Consider the following 20,688-nt stretch of genomic DNA (forward strand, 5'->3'; position numbering starts at 1 on the left):
GCACATCCTTAGGTGTGGGCCACACACTGAGAATTTCCTCATCTCCATTCGCAAGGTAGTCCCTTTATTGTGAGGCTGTGCCCTCTGGTATTGTGCAGGCAGGTCTGTTTTTTGCTTGTTCGATTGTTGTTGGTCTGGGATTAGTCTAAGCTTCCTTGCAGCCAGAATGGACACGATGGGCCGGGTGGTCTCTCGTGCAATACTGTTTCTTTTAATTGAAAGGGACCGCATTAAAGTGTGTGTGTGAGCTCGAGTGCCAGCTAGAAATAGCGCTCCCAAATGATCGAGTTGCTCTGACGTGCTTGTTTACTTGGCTGGGGGAGTGGAGGAAGCAACACTGATGTAGGGGGGGGGGTGGGAGTGGGGGAGGGAGAGATGGTGGGAAGAGAGAGGAGGGAGACAGAAGGAAAGAGGGAGGGAGAGAGGAAAGGGGGGGTGTGAGACGAGAGAGAAGAGAGAGTAGAGAGAGAGAGGGGGGGAGAGAGAGAGAGAGAGAGGGCGGGGTAGAGAGGGTTGAGAGGGGGGGGTGGATAGAGAGGGGGTGGTCGAGAGAGGGGGTGGGAGAGGGGGGGGGGGAGAGAGGGACGGGGATGGGAGAGAGGGGGGGGGGGAGATGAGGGGGGGGGAGAGAGGGGGGGGGGAGAGGGGGGGGGGGAGAGGGGGGGGGCGGAGAGGGGGGGGGGGAGAGAGGGGGGGGGGCGAGAGGGGGGGGGGGGAGAGGGGGGGGGGAGAGGGGGGGGGGGAGGAGAGGGGGGGGGGGGGAAGAGGGGGGGGGGAAAGAGGGGGGGGGGGGAAAGAGGGGGGGGGGAAAGAGGAGGCGGGGGGGGGGGAAAGAGGGGGGGGGGAAAGAGGGGGGGGGGGAAGAGGGGGGGGGGGGGAAAGAGGGGGGGGGGAAAGAGGGGGAGGGGGGGGGGGGGGGAAAGAGGGAGGGGGGGGGGAAGAGGGGGGGGGGGAAGAGGGGGGGGAAAAAGAGGGGGGGGGGAAGAGGGGGGGGGAAGAGGGGGGGGGGGGAAAGAGGGGGGGGGGGAAAGAGGGGGGGGGGGGGAAAGAGGGGGGGGGGGAAAGAGGGGGGGGGGAAAAGAGGGGCGGGGGGAAAGAGGGGGGGGGGGAAGGGGGGGGGGGGGGAAAGAGGGGGGGGGGGGGGAAAGAGGGGGGGGGGAAGAGAAAGAGGGGGGGGGGAAGAGGGGGGGGGAAGGGGGGGGGGGGGGAAAGAGGGGGGGGGGAAAGAGGGGGGGGGGAAAAGAGGGGGGGGGGAGGGGGGGGGAAGAGGGGGGGGGGTAGAGGGGGGGGGGAAAGAGGGGGGGGGTAGAGGGGGGGGGGGAGAGGGGGGGGGAAAGAGGGGGGGGGGAGAGGGGGGGGGGGGGGGGGGGGAGAGGGGGGGGGGGGAAGAGGGGGGGGGAAAAGAGGGGGGGGGGGAAAGAGGGGGGGGGGGAGAGAGGGGGGGGGAGAAGAGGGGGGGGGGGAAGAGGGGGGGGGGGAAAAGAGGGGGGGGGGGGGGAAAGAGGGGGGGGGGAAAGAGGGGGGGGGAGAGAGAGGGGGGGGGGAAAGGGGGGGGGGGAAGAGGGGGGGGGGAAAGGGGGGGGGGGAGGAGGGGGGGGGAAGAGGGGGGGGGGGGGAAGAGGGGGGGGGAGAAGAGGGGGGGGGAAGGGAAGAGGGGGGGGGGAGTAAAGAGGGGGGGGAAGAGGGGGGGGGAAGAGGGGGGGAAGAGGGGGGGGGGAAGAGGGGGGGGAAGAGGGGGGGGGGAAGAGGGGGGGGGGAAGAGGGGGGGGGAAGAGGGGGGGGGGAAGAGGGGGGGGGGAAGAGGGGGGGGGGAAGAGGGGGGGGGGGAAGAGGGGGGGGGGAAGAGGGGGGGGGGGAGAGGGGGGGGGGGGGGGGGGGAGAGGGGGGGGGAAGAGGGGGGGGGGGGGGGGGGGGGAAAGGGGGGGGGAAGAGGGGGGGGGGAAGAGGGGGGGGGGGAAGAGGGGGGGGGGAAGAGGGGGGGGGGAAGAGGGGGGGGGGGAGAGGGGGGGGGGAAGAGGGGGGGGGAGAGGGGGGGGGGAGAGGGGGGGGGGAAGAGGGGGGGGGAAGAGGGGGGGGGGAAGAGGGGGGGGGAAGAGAGGGGGGGGAGAGGAGAGGGGGAGTTCAAGTTCAAATTCAAGTGAGTTTATTGTCATGTGCCCCTGATAGGACATTGAAATTCTTGCTTTGCTTCAGCACAACAGAACATAGTCGGCATTGACTACAAAACAGATCAGTGTGTCCATATACCATTGTATAAATATATACACACATGAATAAATAGACTGATAAAGTGCAAATAACAGATAATGGGCTATTAATGATCAGAGTTTTGTCTGAGCCAGGTTTAATAGCCTGGGTGGGGGGTGAGAGAGAGAGGGGGAGACAGGAGGAAAGAGGGAGAAAGGGGGTGAGAGAGGGATAGATTGGGAGAGAGGGGGTGGGAAGAGAGGGAGAGAGAGAAAGAGATAGGGGGGCAGAGAGAGAGGGGTGGGGGGGAGAGAGAGAAAGGGGTGGGGGGGGAGAGAGAGAAAGGGGTGGGGGTGGAGAGAGAAGGAGGGAGAGCTCAGTAACAAGGGGGCGGGGAGCAGGGAAGGTAGTCTCAGTAACAAGGGGGCGGGGGAAAGTAAAGTTTTGCGCTCAGCCACATGACTGAAGCCGCCAGCCTGTGGTTCTGGCTGTGATTGACTCCGGGCTGCCAGAGAAATGCTTTGAGTTGGAGAAGCTTGTGTGTGTGTGTGAGTGTGAGTGTGAACGCGGGGAGACATGCAGCAGACAGAGGTGTACCTCTACGAGAAGGTGGCGATCCTCATCTCCTGCCTGCTGTCGGTGCTGGGGTCGACGCTGATCATCGCCACCCACCTGTGGTGGCCGGAGCTGCGGAGCAAGGCTCGCCAGTTGCTGCTCTTCCTGTCGCTGGCAGACCTGCTGTCGGCTCTGTCCTACGCCTACGGGGTACTGCGGGACTTCCAGCGCTCCTCCTGGGACTGCGTGCTGCAAGGGGCCATCTCCACCTTCGCCAACACCAGCTCCTTCTTCTGGACCGTGGCCATAGCCATCTACCTGTACCTGCTGATCGTCCGCTCCGACCAGAGCCTGGCCGACAGCCTCGTCCTCTGGTCCCACGCCGTCAGGTGGGTGGGCACTTTGGGCTGCTTTTCAAACGAGTTTCATTGCAGCAGCAACAACAAACAAGGAAATGCAGATAGACAAAAGTGCTGGAGAAACTCAGCGGGTGCAGCAGCATCTATGGAGCGAAGGAAATAGGCTTTGCCTATTTCCTTCGCTCCATAGATGCTGCTGCACCCGCTGAGTTTCTCCAGCACTTTTGTCTACCTTCGATATTCCAGCATCTGCAGTTCCTCCTTAAACACTGGATTTCATCTTTGTTTCTTAATCATTCAGTGCTAGCGTGTTCTCCCCTGCAAGGTCACATTTTTCCAGCATCTTCCAGTTCCTTCTTAATCAAGGAACTGCAGATACAGATGCTGGTTAATGCACAGAAGGGCGCACGCGCACACACACACACACACACACACACACACACACACACACACACAGACACAGACACAGACACACACACACACACACACACACACAGCTGGAGAAACTCAGCGGGCCAGGCAGCACCTCTGGGGAACACGCGAAATACACCAAGTGAACGATTTAAAAAAAATAACCTGGAAAATCTGTGTGTTAGTGCAACTTTTTTAGTTCATGGCCCCCTTGGGCTCTTTAATTTTTCTGTGCCCCCCCCCCCCCCTTGACATTATTAGCGAAAAAAAAGTGGCCCCCTTCATTGAACCTGTGGCCCCCTAAATCCCCAAATTTTTCTGTGGCCCCCCTGAAATTTGCCACAGCCCCAGGTTGAGAATCGCTGTGTTAGGTGACACAAGGAACTGCAGATGCTGGTTTACAACAACAACAAAAAAGACACAAAGTGCTGGAGTAACTCAGCGGGTCAGGCAGCATCTCTGGAGAACGTGCATAGGCTCTTCAGAGATGTTGCCTGATCTGCTGAGTTACTCCTGCACTTTGTGTTCTCGGTTTTTTTTAAATTTAAGGAAGCTATGGAGAAGGGTCCTGAGCTGAAACGTCGCCTATTTGTGTTCTCCAGAGACGCTGACTGATTTGCTTAGATACTCCAGCACTTCAGTTTAATTTTGTTTATTATTGTCACGTGTACTGACGAACAGCTTCTGGATTTGTTTTCATGGCTTGGTGGGCAGCTGGCCAATATTGATGCCATGTTCTGCCGGTTCAGAGTTATACTGCAAGTTGTGTGAGACTGACAGGGTCTTCTGACTTGTGACTGTGGCAAAGGATTGTTACAGAGTCTTGGGGCTGTGCACTATCTTGTCCAGACTAACCATATTGCATATTGGGCTAGTCTCATTTGGCCCTTAGCCCTCTCAACCCTTCCTATCCATATATCTGTTATATTTTTGAAGCAGGTCCCCAACCCGAAAAATAGCCTATGCATGCTCTCCAGAGATATAACCATATATGCTTCCTGACCTGCTGAGTTACTCCAGCACTTTGTATCTTTAAAAAAAAATAAACCGGCATCTGCAGTTCCAAATATCTATCCGAGTGTCTTGTAAAAATGATAACAGTATCCGCTTCTATAGCTTCCTCTGGCAGCTTATTCTAGATACAAACTACCCTTTGAGAGAAAGGTTTGCCCTCTTAAATCTCTCCCCGCTCCCTTTTAACCCAATGCCACATAGTTTTAGAATTCTCTTCGCTGGGTAAAAGACTGTGTATTCACTTTATCCACGCCCCTCACAAGCAGGTACACTTCAATACGAACATAAAACGGGCCCCTTGGTTGAACATGATGCCAAGACCAACTCTTATCTGCCTGCACATAAACCATGTCCTCTGCATATCCATATCCCCATACAAAAGTATTTTAAATGCCAATAACGTATCTGCTTCAACCACCACCACTAGCAGTGTGTTCCAGGAACTCGGTGCTCTTTATATTTTTTTTTAAATGCCCTACTAATCTTTAAATGGTCACCCCTCCGTCACCTGCACCCCCCCCCCCAAACAAATTACCCAGCCTATCCAACCTCTCCCTATAACTTGTGGCTGCAAGTGCTGGCAGCATCGTGGTGAAGGAATGGGTGACGTTTCTGGTCGAGACTGTTAAGGGTTTGGACACGCTAGAGGCAGGAAACATGTTCCCGATGTTGGGGGAGTCCAGAACCAGGGGCCACAGTTTATGAACAAGGAGTAAGCCATTTAGAACGGAGACAAGGAAACACTTTTTCTCACAGAGAGTGGTGAGTCTGTGGAATTCTTTGCCTCAGAGGACGGTGGAGGCAGGTTCTCTGGATGCTTTCAAGAGAGCTGGATGGGTCTCTTAAAAATAGTGGAGTCAGGGGATATGCGGAGAAGGCAGGAACGGGGCACTGATTGGGGATGATCAGCCATGATCACATTGAATGACCTACTCCTGCACCTATTGTCTATTGTCTATTGAGACCCTTCTTCAGACTGATTCCTTCTATCCAGAGATGCTGCCTGTCCCTCTGAGTTACTCCCAGCATTTTGTGTCTATATTCGGTTAAAACCACCATATATATAGTTCCTTCCTGCAACATCTTGGTGAATCTCTTCTGCACCCTTTCTAGTGTTGCCATGCTTGTGATGAGCAGTAGCAGTTCTGAGCTACACTGCTGCCTGTGTGAAATGGAAAGAGCCTTCTTACAATTGTAATGTCGTAGAGTCATACAGTGTGGAAACAGGCTCTCCGGCCCAACTTCCCTCACTGCCCAACATGTCCCATCCGTACTAGTCCCACCTGCCTGCATTTGTCCCTCTAAACCTGTCCTATCCATGTACCTGTCCAAATGTTTCTTAAATGTTGCGATACTACAGCACGGAAACAGGCCCTTTGGCCCACCCAATCCACACTGACCAGCAATCCGATCCCCACACATTAACACACACGAGGGGACAATTTGCACTTATACCAAGTACACAAACCCAAGCCATTTAACCTACAAACCTGTACATCTTTGGAGTGTGGGAGGAAACCGAAGATCTCGGAGAAAACCCACGTGGTAACGGGGAGAACCTGCAAACTCCATGCAGACAACAGCACCCGTAGTCGGGATCGAACCTGGGACCCTGGCACTGCTAGCTCTATAAGGCAGCAACTCTACTGGTGCGCCACCATGTTCTCTAAGAAATGTTGGTGTGATTTATGCTGCATTGAGCTTTGGAATCGAGAGTCACTCAGCCACTTCCCATGAATAGGAAGATAATAAATAATGTTGCAGGACTTTGATAATCTAGTTTTGGATTGTTGGCCGATCCCACTTTTGCACCTGGTTCACACATTTAGTCAATCGTGCTTTATTTCTCACATATGCAATTGCACCATGAAATCCTGTTTTGCATATATTACACATCTGGGCGCCACCATTATTGGCGTCATTGTTCAAAGCTCAAAGTCCTGTCGTTCCGCTCGCTCGCTACTGGAGCAGTTCCCGTGAACTGACGGCCTGACCCTATCCTCGCCTGGCCATCTTTGTGTCCCGGGAGCGCCTCCTGCAGGTGACCTTAAGGCACTGGAGGCATGACCCCAGTTCACCCTCCTACCGGTCCTTGCTCCTCACGTCCAACTTCTACAGCTCCCTCCTGGTTATGCCGTCTGCAGAGCCTTGGGTTGGGGTCCCGATCCCACTTCAGGCCAGTGCAGGATGTGAGCCAGGATGCAGAGGGTCACGGCGGATGGTGTCTAGACTGTGGGTCAGACTGATGTTGGGTTTGGATCACAAGGGCTAGGGAATGGGGTAAGTCTTGTGGCTGGAGTCTAGGAAGTGTAGGAAGGAACTGCAGATGCTGGTTTAAACCGAAGATGGACACCAAAAGCTGGAGTAACTCAGCAGGACCGGCAGCATCTCTGGAGCGAAGGAATGGGTGACGGAAGGGTCTCGGCATGTAACGTCACCCAGTCCTTCTCTCAGGAGATGCTGCCTGTCCCGCTGAGTTACCCCAGCTTTTGCTGTATATCAAAGGGCAAGAGTGCTTAATTGTTATATGAACTGCCACAGTGGGACCTGTTTACCAGAGGTCCCACCACAACACCATAATCTCTGGGGCAAGTCAAAACACCAACTAATACCAGCCTTCCCGTTTTTGCCCACCATGTCCACATTTTGTTTTAAACTGGCCAACTCTTCTGTTTTCTGCTCGAACTTCATCAGCTGATGCTGGATTCATGTTGTCGGTGTCACTGATTCCTTTTTTATTTTATTTTTCTCCCCCAGCATTTTATCTTCTCTCTGGCTGTCTGAGTACCATACGGCGCCAATTCTTGGACATGTTTTCCGATTGTGTACTTTTGCGCCAATGCAGAAACCACTCGTTATAATGGACCATAGAGGGGTGGGGGAATGGTGTCCGTTATTGCCGATTGTCGCCATAACCCGGTTTAAAGACTTGCGCCAACTATTTAGTGGCCATTCCGTGAAACAACGTTGTTTTCAAATTCAAAGTTCTTTTTAACAACCCAAAATATTTTTTTTGTGCCTGCAAGCTAAAAATACTGAAGGCTGTTTGTCACACTGTTCAATGCAGTGTCGTTGTTGAAGTGCCAATTGAAGCAATTGCTTGTCAATATAAATGACGTCCTGCAGTGTAATTAGCTGCCTGTGTTCTTAAGCCCCTGTCCCACTTAGGAAACCTGAACGGAAACCTCCGGAGACTTTGCGCCCTACCCAAGGTTTCCGTGCGGTTCGCGGAGGTTGCAGGTGGTTGCCGGAGGTTGCAGGTAGTGGAAGCAGGTAGGGAGACTGACAAAAACCTCCGGGAACCGCACGGAAACCTTGGGTGGGGCGCAAAGTCTCCAGAGGTTTCCGTTCAGGTTTCCTAAGTGGGACAGGGGCATTAAAGAGACAGTGGTATCTGGTTATTGTGAGGACTGCCCTTCAACTATAGCCAAAGTCCGTTACAAAGAGGACCGTAATAATGAGGGTGTCCTGTCATTTTTGGTCGTCTTTTTCTTTTGTCTTGAATAATTTATGTGTAGTTTATGTATTTTGTGTGTGGTCTGCATCTGTGTCCCTGTGCTGCTGTTGTATCTGTATTTCACTGTACATGAGCAAATGACAACAAACTTGATTTGATTTGGTACCTGTTCCAAGAACTGCTCTGGACAACATTGGAGACCAGTGCACGGGGAATTAGTGGCCATGCTGCAGACTCTTCAGTCAGTTTCTGTATTCTAGTCTTTGCACCCAGTTTCGACTCTACTGACATGTAGTTTATCAAACTTTAAACGCTTGTTTAGTTTGGAGATACAGTGCGGGAACAGGCCCTTCAGCTGACCGAGTCCGCACAGACCAACGATCCCCATACACTTCTTGGGCTGATAGTATTCTTAAATGGCACTGAATATATATTTACTGCCGGTCCACAACTCTAGTATTTCCATTCCTTGGCAATGTACCATTTGTTGATGTTAAGCTCTCAATTGGTTTGTGGTCAGTGATTGATAAACATACACCTCTTGATGCTCCTGAACACATCATCAGTGATGTAACCTGGGGTCATTGGGTGTTTCGGGTCTTTCAACATCAGACACCCTCGCCCAGGCGACCCAGCCGTGGTTGATCAGGCCACGACTTGTGTTCAGGTGGCATTCGCTCCTCCCCATGGACCTCCTCCCCTGATCCAGAGCCATCTCGAGGCCTTCTCTGCTACCTCTGTGGTGTTCTTGATGGCCCTTTTCCTCGCCACTCCGTTGATGCCCAGTGCACTCAAGGCTTTGTAGAGCGATTACCCTGCAAAACCTCTGCAGCCTACCTCGATGGGCATACACCTTGCCTTCGATGACGGGTAGAAACAAAGGTGCTGGTTTATATTAAAGATAGTCACAAAATGCTGGAGTAACTCGGCAGGTCAGGTAGCATCTTTGGAGCAAGAGAAAGCGGGTGATGTTTTGGGTTGGGACCTTTCTTCAGACTCCAGAGATACTGCCTGACCCCCCTGAGTTACTCCAGCGTTTGTCTATCAGTGAATTATATCCCCTGACTTGAAACTACTCAATTCATCTATATTGTATTTTTAAATCGCTGAGTTGGATTTGTGTCTGACCATTTAAATTTTTTAGGTAAGCTCTTCTCAATTTAAGTGCAGCTGATGCGAGCAAATAGTTGGACTCCAACTGTGGCCGTCTCTCACGGTGCCAGGAAGCATGTGATGTGCAGTTGTGTTCCAAAGTCAGTGAGTGATTCTGAAACCGACCAGTCTGTGGTCAAACACTAACGTGTGCTCAGCCCCAGTATTTGCTCCCTGTCTACAATGTGACCGTCTGCAGAATCATGTTGATCTGATTGGGACGAAACTCCACTGACCATCGAAAGTAGAAGGCACTGTGGTAACACTAACCAAACTACTGCGATGAGCTGAAGTGGCCCGAGTCAACGCTGAATGGTTTAACAGGATATGTACCTGACCCAGGCCAATACCATTAGTTGGGTTTCACATCCCACCACACCTCAAATAACCCCCCCTCGCTGCAACCCCCCCTCACCTCAAACTCACCCCTCCCCCTCACCTCAGATGCCCCCCTCGCCTCTTGCCTCAGCCATCCCCCTCCCCCCTCTCATCAAGCACATCTCTTGGCTTGGACACACTAGAGGCAGGAAACATGTTCCTGATGTTGGGGGAGTCCAGAACCAGGGGCCACAGTTTAAGAATAAGGGGTAAGTCATTTATAACGGAGACGAGGAAACATTTTTTCTCACAGAGAGTGGTGAGTCTGTGGAATTCTCTGGATGCTTTCAAGAGAGAGCTAGATAGGGCTCTTAAAAATAGCGGAGTCAGGGGATATGGGGAGAAGGCAGGAACGGGGTACTGATTGGGAATGATCAGCCAAGATCGAACTGAATGGTGGTGCTGGATCGAAGGGCCGAATGGCCTACTCCTGCACCTATTGTCTCTCCGCCCTCACCTGTATCTACCTATTACCTGCCAGGCTTTGACCTGTCCCTCCTCTCTTCCAGCTTTGTCTCTTCCCTCTCCCCATTGCATAACCATTTCTCCCACAATTCTGTCGACACGTCCCGCTCCCCGTCCACCTACATCCCATCCTCTGGCTTCAAATTTCATGCCACTTCTCTCTTTACCTTCTCTGCCTTCTGTCTTTTCATATCTGGCCTTTGTCCACCCATCTGCAAATCAAACCCTCCCCTCACCTCAGACACTCTCCGCCGCCTCCACGCATTCCACTCTCTGGGCCCTCACCCCCTCATCTTCACCATGGATGTCCGGTCACTCTACACCTCCATCCCCCACCAGGATGGCCTCGGAGCCCTCCGGTTCTTCCTCGACCAGAGGAGCAACCTATACCCAGCCACTGACACTCTCCTCCGCTTAGCGGAGTTGGTCCTCACCCTCAACAACTTTACATTTGACTCCTCCCATTTCCTCCAAACACAAGGCGTAGCTATGGGCACACGCATGGGCCCCAGCTACGCCTGCCTCTTTGTCGGGTACGTTGAACAATCCTTGTTCGAGACGTACCAGGGCCCCATCCCCGACCTCTACCTCCGTTACATTGACGACTGCTTTGGGGCCACCTCCTGCACCTACACACAACTGACTGACTTCATCCACTTCACCACCAACTTCCATCCGGCACTCCAATACACCTGGACGATTTCCGACACTTCCCTACCATTCCTTGACCTCACCATCTCCATCGCAGGGGACAGACTCCTGACCGACATACATTACAAACCCACTGACTCACATGGCTATCTGGACTACACGTCTTCCCACCCTGCCCCCTGGAAAGACTCCATCCCCTACTCCCAATTCCTTCGCCTACGCCGCATCTGTTCTCAGGATGAGACATTCCATACCAGGGCATCGGAAATGTCCTCGTTCTTCAGGGAACGGGGATTCCCCTCCGCCACCATAGATGAGGCTCACACCAGGGTCTCATCCATACCCCGTAACACTGCTCTCTCTCCCCATCCCCGCACTCGCAACAAGGGCAGAGTCCCTCTGGTCCTCACCTTTCACCCCACCAGCCGGCAAATACAACACATAATCCTCCGCCATTTCCGCCACCTCCAACGTGACCCCACCACTCGCCACATCTTCCCATCTCCCCCCATGTCTGCCTTCCGCAAAGACCGCTCCCTCCGCAACTCCCTCGTCAATTCTTCCCTTCCCTCCCGCACCACCCCCTCCCCGGGCACTTTCCGTTGCAACCACAAGAAATGCAACACCTGTCCCTTCACCTCCCCCCTCGACTCCATTCAAGGACCCAAGCAGTCGTTCCAGGTGCGACAAAGGTTCACCTGTTTCTCCTCCAACCTCATCTACTGCATCCGCTGCTCTAGATGTCAGCTGATTTACATCGGGGAGACCAAGCGTAGGTTGGGCGATCGTTTCGCCGAACACCTCCGCTCAGTCCGCAATAACTTACCTGAACTCCTGGTGGCTCAGCACTTCAACTCCCCCTCCCATTCCTAATCCGACCTCTCTGTCCTGGGTCTCCTCCATTGCCAGAGTGAGCAACAGCGGAAATTGGAGGAACAGCACCTCATATTCCGTCTGGGGACCTTGCGTCCGTATGGCATTAACATTGAATTCTCCCAATTTTGCTAGCCCGTGCTGTCTCCTCCCCTTCCTTAACCCTCTAGCTGTCTCCTCCCACCCTCCCATCCGCCCGCCCTCGGGCTCCTCCTCCTCCTCCCCTTCTCCTTCTTTCTCCCCCCCCCCCCCCCCACCCCCCATCAGTCTGAAGAAGGGTTTCGGCCCGAAACGTCGCCTATTTCCTTCACTCCATAGATGCTGCTGCACCCGCTGAGTTTCCCCAGCAATTTTGTGTACCTCCCCTCACCTGTATCCACCCATCACTCCCCAGGCTTTGTCATGCCACTCCTCTACCAGCTTTTTCTGCCCCCGACCACAATGTCTTGGCCTGAAACGTCCTCTATCCATGATCCCCAGAGATGCTACCTGACCTGCTGGATTACTCCAGCAATAGACAATAGGTGCAGGGGTAGGCCATTCGGCTCTTCAAACCAGCACCGCCATTCAATGTGATCATGGCTGATCATTCCCAATCAGTACCCCATTCCTGCCTTCTCCCCATATCCCCTGACTCTGCTATTTTTAAGAGCTCTATCTAGCTCTCTCTTGAATGCATCCAGGGAACCTGCCTCCACCGCCCTCTGAGGCAGAGAATTCCACATACTCACAACTCTGTGAGGAAAAAGTGTTTCCTCCGTTCTAAATGGCTTGCTCCTTATTCTTAAACTGTGGCCCCTGGCTCTGGACACCCCCAAAATCGGGAATATGTTTCCTGCCTCTAGCGTGTCCAAACCCTTAACAATCTTATATGTTTCAATGAGAGCACTTTGTGTTTTTTTTTGTATACCAGCATCTGCAGTTCCTTCTTTCTGCCATTAGTTGGGTGCCATAGAGCAGTGGTTCTCAAATGGGGGTACGCGTACCCCTGGGGGTACGTGAAGGCACTCCAGGAGGTATGTGAGATTTTAAAATATAGGCCTACATATATGTAGGCCTATATTTTTGCGCTGGTTAGGGGGTACTTGGCTGAAAAAATATTTCACAGGGGGTACATCACTGAAAAAAGGTTGAGAACCACTGCCATAGAGCATGGCTTGGATGGACAGGTTCAACAATGAAATGTCTTTATGAGGCTCTTGTTGTTATGTATCAGATGTAACCGGGAAGATAGACACAAAAAGCTGGAGTAACTCAGCGGGACGGGCAGCATCTCTGGAGAGAAGGAATGGGTGACATTTCGGGTCGAGATCCTCCTCCAGACTGAATCCAGAGATGTTGCCTGTCCCGCTGAGTTACTCCAGCTTTTTGTGTCTATCTTCAGTTTAAACCAGCATCTGCAGTTCATTCCTACAAATGTAACATGGGTAACACAGTGAAGTGAAACAATCAGATAAATTGTTCACATAGGCTGAGAGAGTGCTTGGGCATTGCTCTCTCTCAACATTTAACCGGGATATATTTCCATTCACATACAGAAGCACTTTTCCATTCACATTCAGGAACCTCTCTCCCACGAGACAATGTCGTTGACACTTTCTTGCCCTGCACAGCTGTGCTAACCAAGTCCACATATTTAACTCGATACGCAAGGTTCAAAGACTTATCACTGACTCGAGGATAAAAGTTTTTACTTGATTGCACAGCTGGTACTCCCGTTGCCTCTCAGTATCAGAGAACCCCGCCTTCGATCCAGACCTCGGCTGCTGCCTGTGTGGAGTTTGCACGTTCTCCCTGTGACTGCGTGGGTTTCGTCTGGGTGCTCCGGTTTCCTTTCGCATCCCAAAGACGTGCCAGTTTGTAAAATAATTGGCTTCATAAATTGCCACTGGCGTGTAGGAAGTGCGATAACATAGAACTGGTGCGAGCAGGTGATCGATGGCCGGCATGGACTCGGTGGGCCGAAGGGCCTGTTTCCATGCAGTCCCTTGCAATCAAGTCGACCAATCTTAAACCTGACTGTGCTGTGCTTTTGTGGACTAAAGCTTTTGTGGACTAAAGTCTGAATGGTGAATTATAGTGTTCCATTGAAGTGCAGGGAGGGGTTAACTTGGGAGCAATTTATCAGTTCCACCCAATGCCGAACATCGTTTAACGCAAGGTAATCTCTGGAGAAAAGGAATAGGTGACGTTTTGGGTCGAGACCTTTCTTCAGACTGAAGAAGGGTCTCAACCCAAAACGTCACCTATTCTAAGACTGCAAAAAGTAGTAAACACTGCCCAGTCCATCATCGGCTCTGACCTTCCTTCCATCGAGGGGATTTATCGCAGTCGCTGCCTCAAAAAGGCTGGCAGTATCATCAAAGACCCACACCATCCTGGCCATACACTCGTCTCCCTGCTACCTTCAGGTAGAAGATACAGGAGCCTGAAGACTGCAACAACCAGGTTTAGGAAAAGCTACTTCCCCGCAAACCTGGCTCGGACAAAACTCTAATTATTAATAACCCATTATCTGTTATTTGCACTTTATCAGTTTATTTATTCATGTGTGTGTATATATTTATATAATGGTATATGGACACACTGATCTGTTTTGTAGTAAATGCCTACTATGTTCTGTGTGCTGAAGCAAAGCAAGAATTTCATTGTCCTATCAGGGACACATGACAATAAACTCACTTGAACACTTGAACTATTTCTCCAGAGATGTTGTCTGACCATCTGAGTTACTCTAGCTTTTTATGTCTACGGTTTAAACCAGCATCTGCAGTTCTGTCCGACACAGAACTCAAGGTAATGTTCCTTCTCCATGAATACATCCTATTTATAGAGAGATGTTTGTACATTAACTGCCTAGAGTAATCCTTGCTGTCACAGTCAGCTGGATCGTGGAGTGTCGTTCCTTGTCACCCGAGTCCAGGCAGCTCAAAGCATTAAAGTAATGTTTACACTTGAAGATCTAATCTCTACAATTGCAAGAAATTTGCTGGAAATTGCAAGCAATTTCCAGCAAATTTCTTGCAATTGCAGAGATTAGATCTCCAGATGGAAATATTACATTCTTTAAAGGATTTTTCCCCTTGTGCATGCAATTGTAATATTAAGGTGCTCAAGGCAAGGGTTCCAGTTGCAGTGAGAATTTCCCATCAAATAGAAACATAGAAACATAGAAACATAGAAATTAGGTGCAGGAGTAGGCCATTCGGCCCTTCGAGCCTGCACCGCCATTCAATATGATCATGGCTGATCATCCAACTCAGTATCCCGTACCTGCCTTCTCTCCATACCCTCTGATCCCCTTAGCCACAAGGGCCACATCTAACTCCCTCTTAAATAGAGCCAATGAACTGGCCTCGACTACCCTCTGTGGCAGAGAGTTCCAGAGATTCACCACTCTCTGTGTGAAAAAAGTTCTTCTCATCTCGGTTTTAAAGGATTTCCCCCTTATCCTTAAGCTGTGACCCCTTGTCCTGGACTTCCCCAACATCGGGAGCAATCTTCCTGCATCTAGCCTGTCCAACCCCTTAAGAATTTTGTAAGTTTCTATAAGATCCCCTCTCAATCTCCTAAATTCTAGAGAGTATAAACCAAGTCTATCCAGTCTTTCTTCATAAGACAGTCCTGACATCCCAGGAATCAGTCTGGTGAACCTTCTCTGCACTCCCTCTATGGAAATAATGTCCTTCCTCAGATTTGGAGACCAAAACTGTACGCAATACTCCAGGTGTGGTCTCACCAAGACCCTGTACAACTGCAGTAGAACCTCCCTGCTCCTATACTCAAATCCTTTTGCTATGAAAGCTAACATACCATTCGCTTCCTTCACTGCCTGCTGCACCTGCATGCCCACTTTCAATGACTGGTGTACCATGACACCCAGGTCTCGCTGCATCTCCCCTTTTCCTAGTCGGCGACCATTTAAATAATTGTCAATGTTGAATCTGTTTGGGGCAGTTCTTCCCACTTCTGTCGGTTTAGTTTGGTTTGGAGATACCGTGTGGAAACAGGCCCTTTGGCCCACCGGGTCTGTGCCAGCCAGCGATCCTCGTATTCGACACTAGGGGACAATTTACAATTTTTACCAAAGCCAAATTCACCTACAAACCTGTACGTCTTTAGAGTGTGGGAGGAAACCGGAGCTCCCGGAGAAAACCCACGTGGTCGCAGGGAGAACGTACAAACTCCATACAGACAGCACCTGTAGTTGGGATCGAACCCTGGTCTCTGGTGCTGTAAGGCGACAACTCTACCGCTGCACCATTGTGTCACTTGTGGGGAATGTCACTGTGACCATCCATGCCAATCCCTCTTCCCCGGGACAGGAGAGCAGTGCATCGGTGGAATGGATGGAATGTGTTCATCCACTCCTAATGGACATTGGTTCTGCATTGAATAAAGGGGTGACGGTGGAGCAGCAGGTAGAGTTGCTGCCTTGCAGCGCCAGAGACCCTGGTTCGATCCTGACCACAGGTGCTGTCTGTACGGAGTTTGTACGTTCTCTCTGTGACTGTCTGGGTTATCTGCTGTCTCCTCCCACGTTCCAAAGACATACAGGTTTATGCATTAATTGGCTTGGTATAATTGTAAATCGTCCCGTGTGTGTGTGTGTGTGTGTAGAATAGTGTTAGTGTGCGGGGATCGCTGGTCGGCGCAGACTCGGTGGGCCTAAGGGCCTGGTTCTGCGCTGAGTCTCTAAACTATGGAATGTATTCATCATTCACATTGATTGTGTTTTTTCCTCAACAGTTGGCTCGTGCCTTTGGCCATCACTGCGGCTGCCGTCGGCCTGCAGAAGATAGGTTACGATGCTTCTGACGTGTCGGTGGGCTGGTGCTGGGTCAGCATCGAGGCAGAGGACAACGTCTTATGGATGCTTTTGACGGGCAAAATCTGGGAATTCGTGGCCTACATCACCCTGCCAATACTCTACATACTCATCAAGAAGCACATCTACAGAGCGGTAAGAGAGAAGACTGTTGTATTCTTCTTACGGTCAGGGTTCCAAAAGAATGAAGGTTGTCTTTCTATAAATAAGTGTCTCGATTCTACTCGGTTCAAGTCAGAAGAGCAGGATTAGGCCATTCGGCCCATCTTGTCCACTCCAGCATTCAAACATGGCTGATCTATCAACCCCATTCTCCTGCCTTCTCCTCATAACCCTTACTAATCAGGAATGTGTCAGTCTCTGCCGTCAAAACCCAATGACTTGGCCTCCACAGCCACCCGTGGCAATGAATTCCACAGATTCACCACCCTCTGACTAAAGAAATTCCTCCTCATCCCCTTTCGAAAGGTACATCTTTGAGACTATGCTCTCTGTTCATAGACTCTCCCACTAGTGGAAACATTCTCTCCACATCCATTCTATCCAGGCCTTTCACTATTCGGTGAAATTCTCCCCCCCCCCCCCTCATCTTTCCAAACTCGTTATTACAGGCCCATTGCATTCAAACGCTCATCAAACGTTAATCCAGTCGTCTCCGGGATCATTCCCGTGAACCTCCTATGGACCCTCTCCAACGCCAGAACATCCCTCCTCGGATATGGGGCCACAGTTGTCACGCACGTCATTGTATCATCCGTCCAGCTGATGGTCTTTGTCTTGTGGATTCCCAGCTTTTGGAGAAATTTGCCAATAGCCATCCATCCCCTTCTCTGACTGATTCTTCTTCTTGTGCAAAGATGTAACAGGCCAGATGTGGATGCTTTGGAGAGTGTGCAGAAGAGGTTTACTAGTTATGCTGCCTGGATGTGAGGGTATTACCTATAAGGAGCTTGGATAGAAGTTAAGATAGAAGCTTGGATAGAGCTATATAGAAGCTTGGATCGCTTCAATGCAAAGGGAGAACAAGGAGGGAAGAGACAAGGACTTAAGACTTTTGCCTTCCATCACAGTGAGGAGGGCCTGGTGGACTCACTGTGGCGGATGTTAAATCTGTGTTTATTGTGTGTTTTGTTATTTTTATTCTATGTTATGACTGCAAGGCACGAAATTTCGTTCAGACTGAAATGTCTGAATGACAGACTTTTCAGTCAAGGATACTTGATACTTGAGGAGAGGTTGGACAAACATGGATTGTTTTCTCTGGAACATTGAGGGGAGACCTGATAGAGGTGTGTGCATAATTATGAGAGCAATGGATAGGGTAGACAGTCAGAACCTTTTTCCCAGGGTGGAAATGTCAAGGGCTAACGGGCATAGCTTTAACGTGAGAGGAAGAGGTGTGTGGGGGCAGGTTTGGTGGGTGCCTGGAATTATGCTGCCAGGAGTGGATAGTGGAAGCAGATACAATGGAGCATTTAGATAGGCACATGGATATGGATGATGTGCATGCAGAGGAGATGAGTTTAACCTGGCATCGTGTTTGTCACTGACATTGTGGACCGAAGGACCTGTTGCTACACTGCACTGTTCTATGTGTAGCAAGGCTCTCTTTTAATTGCAAGATTGAATTTTTCAGTCCTCTAGATTTTATTCCTCTAGATTCTGATAATTGAAAAACGATCACAAAACGTTTTGCTCAAATTAGTACCTTTCAGGGATGTTTATTTTGTTTATTTCTCCTCCCATCCACCCCGCCCTCGGGCTCCTCCTCCTCCCTTTTTCCTTCCTTCTCCCCCCCCCCACCCCCCATCAGTCTGAAGAAGGGTGCACAAATTGCTGGGGAAACTCAGCGGGTGCAGCAACATCTATGGAGCGAAGGAAATAGGCGACGTTTCGGGCCGAAACCCTTCTTCAGACTGATGGGGGGGTGGGGGAAAGAAAGAAGGAAAAGGGGAGGAGGAGGAGGAGCCCGAGGGCGGGCGAATGGGAGGGTGGGAGGAGACAGCTAGAGGGTTAAGGAAGGGGAGGAGACAGCAAGGGCTAGCCAAATTGGGAGAATTCTATGTTAATGCCATAAGGATGCAAGGACCCCAGACGGAATATGAGGTTGCTGAAGAAGGGTTTCGACCCGAAACGTTGCCTATTTCCTTCGCTCCTGCTGAGTTTCTCCAGCATTTTTATGTACCTTCGATCTTCCAGCATCTGCAGTTCCTTCTTGAACACATGTTTATTTTGGTGATGGATTTGAAAATTGGACTTGATTAGACCTCAGCTGAAGTACAGTACGATGTTCTGGTTGCCATTTCTTATAAATTGACGTGTGTCTGCTGGAGAGTGTTTTAAAAAAAAAAAAAAAAAAAAGGAATAGCAGAAATTAGGTTATACTTATCAAGAAAGTGTGAGCAAGTGTGGTCCCTTCCCTTAGAGATGAGGAGGGGGTCACACAGCATACAAACAGGCCCTTCGGCCCAACTTGCCCATGCTGACCAATATATCCCATTTACACTAGTCCCACCTGCCTGAGTCTGGCCCGAAACCCTCTAAACTTGTTATATCCATGTACCTGCCTAAATGTTTCTTAAACGGCGCGATCGTACCTGCGTACATTAATTAGTGGATTTGATTATTTTTGTGGAAGTTTCTGAAAAGTTGTTGAGGCATGGTGAGTGTTACCGTGGGTGGGTGAAGCGAAAACAAGCAACAAAAGGGGAATTTGGGGGGTTTGGCCCTGCTTAGTGAGAATGTGGAAATTGTACCGCAGTGAGCGCTACAAGGCTGTTGCTCATGGATAAAGGTGAGAAAAAGGAATGGGGGATTTTTGTGGTACTTGGATGAGGAAGTACAATGAGCGTAATATTTTATTCGCAGAGAATTGGTCAAAGAATGGAAGATCTTTTTAAGTTAACAAATTGTTACCGGTAAATCCTGGACTGTGTCTCGCCAATGATTAGAGATACATTGATATCTTGGATGAAACCTATCTAAGTTGGTGATGACGCAGAGCTAGGTGGGGTAGTGAGCTGTGAGGAAGGTGCAAAAAAAATCTTTGTGCGGAAACAGGCCCTTTGGCCCACCAGCGACCCACCAGCGACCAGCGATCCCCGCACATTAACACTACCCTACACACTCTCGGGATCATTTTTACATTTACACTAAGTCAATTAACCTACAAACCTGGACGTCTTTGGAGTGGGAGGAAACCGAAGATCTCGGCGAAAACTCGCGCAGGTCACGGTAGCAACTCTAGAGCTGCGCCATCGCGCTGCCCACGATTAAACGTCGTTCCTCTCGCCTTAAAGCTATACCCTCGAGTCTTTGATATTTCCACCCTGGGATAAAGGTTCTGACTGTCTACCCCATCTATGCCACTCTAAATTTTGTATACTTCTATCTGGTCTTCCCTTAACCTCCAGCAGTCAAAAGAAAACAATCTAAGCTTGTCCAACCTCTCCTTGTAGTTCATACCCTCTAATCCAGGTAGGCTTCTGTAAATGTGAGGCCGAAGGATGTCCCTCACTAATGATAGTCGTATGGATTCAGAACTGGCTAATTCAATGAAGAAAGATAGTTGTGATGGAGGTGGATATTCTGGCTGTGAGCTGTAGAGTTTCGTGGGGATCTGTGCTGTGATATATATATATATATATATGTAAATGACTTGGACATAAAGGTATTCAAAAGGGAACTGCAGATGCTGGAATATCGAAGGTACACAAAATTGCTGGGGAAACTCAGCGGGTGCAGCAGCATCTATGGAGCAAAGGAAATAGGCGACGTTTCGGGCCGAAACCCTTCTTCAGACTGATATTTTGCTAGCCCTTGCTGTCTCCTCCCCTTCCTTAACCCTCTAGCTGTCTCCTCCCACCCTCCCATCCGCCCGCCCTCGGGCTCCTCCCCCTCCTCCCCTTTTCCTTCTTTCTCCCACCCCCCATCAGTCTGAAGAAGGGTTTCGGCCCGAAACGTCGCCTATTTCCTTCGCTCCATAGATGCTGCTGCACCCGCTGAGTTTCCCCAGCAATTTTGTGTACCTTGGACATAAAGGTATATGGGTTGGTGAGTAGGTTTGCTGACATCCCCAGAATTGTAAGAGTTGCAGACTGTGAGGAAGGCTATCAGAAGATCAGGCGAAGAGATGGTGAATGGAGTTTAATCCGCGCTAGTGTGAGGTGTTGCTCTCTAGAAGGTCGAATGTAAGGGGAGAGTGTTCGGTTAACGACAAGATCCTTGATCAGTCTGAAGAACGGTCTCGACCCGAAACGTCACCCATTCCTTCGCACCATAGATGCTGCCTCGCCCGCTGAGTTTCTCCAGCTTTTTGTCTACCTTCCTTGACTACATTGATGTGCAGAGGGATCATG

The 20,688-nt window shown here is 50.9% G+C and overlaps 2 protein-coding genes across 2 annotated transcripts in view; one reads left to right on the forward strand and one right to left on the reverse strand.

Annotated features, from left to right (window-relative positions):
* Window positions 1-680: 680 nt before the first annotated feature.
* LOC116990278 (basic proline-rich protein-like) lies at window positions 681-2,765 on the reverse strand (the record flags this gene model as incomplete). The annotated part of the gene is given in 4 exon segments (XM_033047786.1): window positions 681-830; window positions 832-2,105; window positions 2,481-2,598; window positions 2,754-2,765. Coding segments are annotated over 4 exon segments (1,554 nt in total), but the record flags the coding sequence as incomplete, so codon positions are not given.
* gpr157 (G protein-coupled receptor 157) overlaps window positions 2,641-20,688 on the forward strand; it is a 30,398-nt gene continuing 12,350 nt past the window's right edge. The window contains exons 1-2 of the mRNA XM_033047939.1: window positions 2,641-3,131; window positions 16,252-16,465. Of these exons, the coding sequence (XP_032903830.1) occupies window positions 2,764-3,131; window positions 16,252-16,465 (582 nt within the window). The 5' untranslated portion in view covers window positions 2,641-2,763. The remainder of the gene's footprint in view (window positions 3,132-16,251; window positions 16,466-20,688) is intronic.

Source organism: Amblyraja radiata, chromosome 31, assembly GCF_010909765.2.
Source record: "Amblyraja radiata isolate CabotCenter1 chromosome 31, sAmbRad1.1.pri, whole genome shotgun sequence".
In the NCBI taxonomy this organism is placed as follows: domain Eukaryota; kingdom Metazoa; phylum Chordata; class Chondrichthyes; order Rajiformes; family Rajidae; genus Amblyraja; species Amblyraja radiata.